Genomic DNA, 2,468 nt, shown 5'->3' with positions numbered 1-2,468 from the left:
ACATTATAGAATATTTTGACGATTAATTGTCGACTTGCTTGACAATATCCTGGTCCAAGGCAACAGTGCTCTAGTACAGTAAAGAGTACGCGTGCAAATGACGATTTTCACAACATTAACAGCGTTAATATGTACAACATCGCACGTAGTACACTGGACGTAGCAACTGGGCCAGGACTTTGCTCCAGACTCGGTGGTGTATTTCTGCCAACCGTAATTAGGTACTTCCCTCTGCACCCACCCAGAAATATGGTGCCTAATCGAGCGGCATTCGCCTGCGTCACAAGTAGTGACATTGAAAAATACATTTGCATCGACACGATGGCATTCTTGTTAATCGGAGCAGTGCGCCGAACGTTCTTTAAGTGGTGAGATAACAAGGCCGAGGTCATATCAGAGAGCAACAGTTTCGAGCTCACGACGTAGTAATTCTGCATGCTCGATATCAAAATGCTGTCGTTTGACAGGGTTGAGTGGCATTGGGGTGTGCAGGCCCGCCGTAATAGATCGTCTGTCTTTTACTCTTCTCGATCGCCAATGGGAAGCAGGTACCCTTCACGTTGATCAGGGCGCACTCAAAATCGCACCCCTCTTCTTTGGTGGGATTTCCTCATGCTCCGGTTGGCATCTGGAGAGAAAGCAAGTCACTAAATTGTATCGAGGCTTCGGAGCGTTTCTCCTCTCTTTTTAAATTCAATCGATGTTGCGCCGTAATTTTATAAGTTTTTTTAAACGTGCGGATAAATAATCTACAGACTGAACTCATCGAGGTTGAAACCAGGAATGCTTCGAATGGCTTGTACGACATCACTAGCGCTGGGACGCGCGTCCGGGTCAGGCTGAAGACATAATTCTACTAAGTCCACGATCTCATTCGGGCAAGTCGGAGACAAACAGGGCTTTAAGCGACCCGACATGATGTGCTGCAACACTTGCCTCGGTGGCATTCGACGACCTCGAGCTGTTAAGGCGGTCGCGTAAGGCGACCGATGTGTATCCAGCTCAGTTATTAGAATGCCGAGCGAGTAGATGTCAGCTTTCCGTGACGGTGTTCCACCCGCCAAAACCTCTGGAGCTGTCCAGAACGGAGTATTTGGCCGAGAAGTGTGCGACTTGTCCAGTTGGTTTTCTCTGCGATAGCCGACAACTCCAAATCCGGTCAACTTGGCATCCAGATCAGCCGACAGCAGCACGTTTCTGGTTTTGAGATCGCCGTGAATAATACGCTTACGGTGCAAGTAGACGAGGCCTCGCGTGATATCGAGAAGGAGCTGCATCTTCTCGCTTTTCCATGACAAGGAGAAGCTCATGAAATCTTCGTAAATGTCACGTTGATCCCGGTTAGGATTCGATTGCCGGAGATAGTCCTGGAGATCTCCGAGTTCCAGATACTCCGTCACAAGACAGAGATCCTGTAAGGAGCTCCATGCGACGCCAATAAAGCTCAAAATACTCGAATGTTGTAGAAACGCACTCAATCGAATAGTCTCGATAAACGCCCGTATCTCGTCCAAATTTTTCCGCTCGTCCTTGGGTAGTCTCTTAACGGCAACGCAACGATCGCGCAGTACACAAAGCCACACTTCATGAGCTCCTCGAGCTATGAGATGATGGAATTGTAGGCGATCAAAGGGGATCTGTGCATGCTTCAACTGCGGGTCGTTTATTAACGTATTGAGGACATCAGCGTCCTTGGAGCAATCCGGTTTGGGACTATTAGACGCGTGACTTTCCGCAGTTCCAGTCTGAGATAGTGAAAGAGGTGATGACGTTAATATCTCGATACAGTCGCGAAGGATATGTGGATTCCCGAAGATATCTTCTCTGCCATTGAGCTGGTTGTTGGGGTTTTTTCTGGAACCGTGGCTGCTCTGGGTACTGCTCATACTTAGTTGGTTTGCTCCTGAGCTCTGCAGATCTGCTTTACGTATCTCCGAACGTTGTCGTAGATAAAGGAAGACCGCAATCCCCGTCACTATCATCGCTGCTGCTCCTACAATAATCACGGGAATTGTATTGCGCCAGTGTGATGATCGGGCATCGAGCTGTAATGAGGTCGTGTTCTTGTTGTCATCGTTGTTAAAGTCGGTATCTGCGCTAATAACTGAGTCCTTTGCTTCATATTCTGCTGAATGTGAAGCCTGGAGAGCAGTAACATATTTTTTCAGCCACTTCAGTACCAACGGAGAGCTCTTGGGACGACACCATCGATCATCTGAAGCGCGATATTCGATGCATGGGATTGTTAGCGAATAAGACTGATCTTTGGAGTCACATAGATCTGGATTTGCGTCCTCGATTTGCACGCTACTCGTATGGATGGCGAATAATAAAGCTGAACGCCCTGCAGTATAATTATTCCATGTGTGGCGTCGAATTATCGTCTCCGGTATCACACTGCCGTTTAATGATATTTCGCCAGTAGCCCAAACGGGGATAGTGTTCGCCGTTGTCTTTACGGAGGAGCA

General features: G+C 47.9%; 1 protein-coding gene across 1 annotated transcript; it reads right to left on the bottom strand.

Moving 5' to 3' along the window:
- Positions 1-749: 749 nt before the first annotated feature.
- Positions 750-2,215, bottom strand: PITG_06286 (protein kinase, putative; the record flags this gene model as incomplete). Its single annotated transcript, XM_002998394.1, has 1 exon — positions 750-2,215. The coding sequence occupies one exon, from the start codon at positions 1,980-1,982 to the stop codon at positions 750-752; it is 1,233 nt and encodes a 410-aa protein (XP_002998440.1).
- Between the last annotated feature and the right edge of the window lie 253 nt (positions 2,216-2,468).

This window comes from Phytophthora infestans, genomic scaffold (assembly GCF_000142945.1).
Source record: "Phytophthora infestans T30-4 supercont1.8 genomic scaffold, whole genome shotgun sequence".
NCBI classification, from domain to species: Eukaryota; Oomycota; class Peronosporomycetes; order Peronosporales; family Peronosporaceae; genus Phytophthora; species Phytophthora infestans.
The sequence above is the reverse complement of the archived record's forward strand: the minus strand, read 5'-3'. Positions and strand labels throughout refer to the sequence as shown.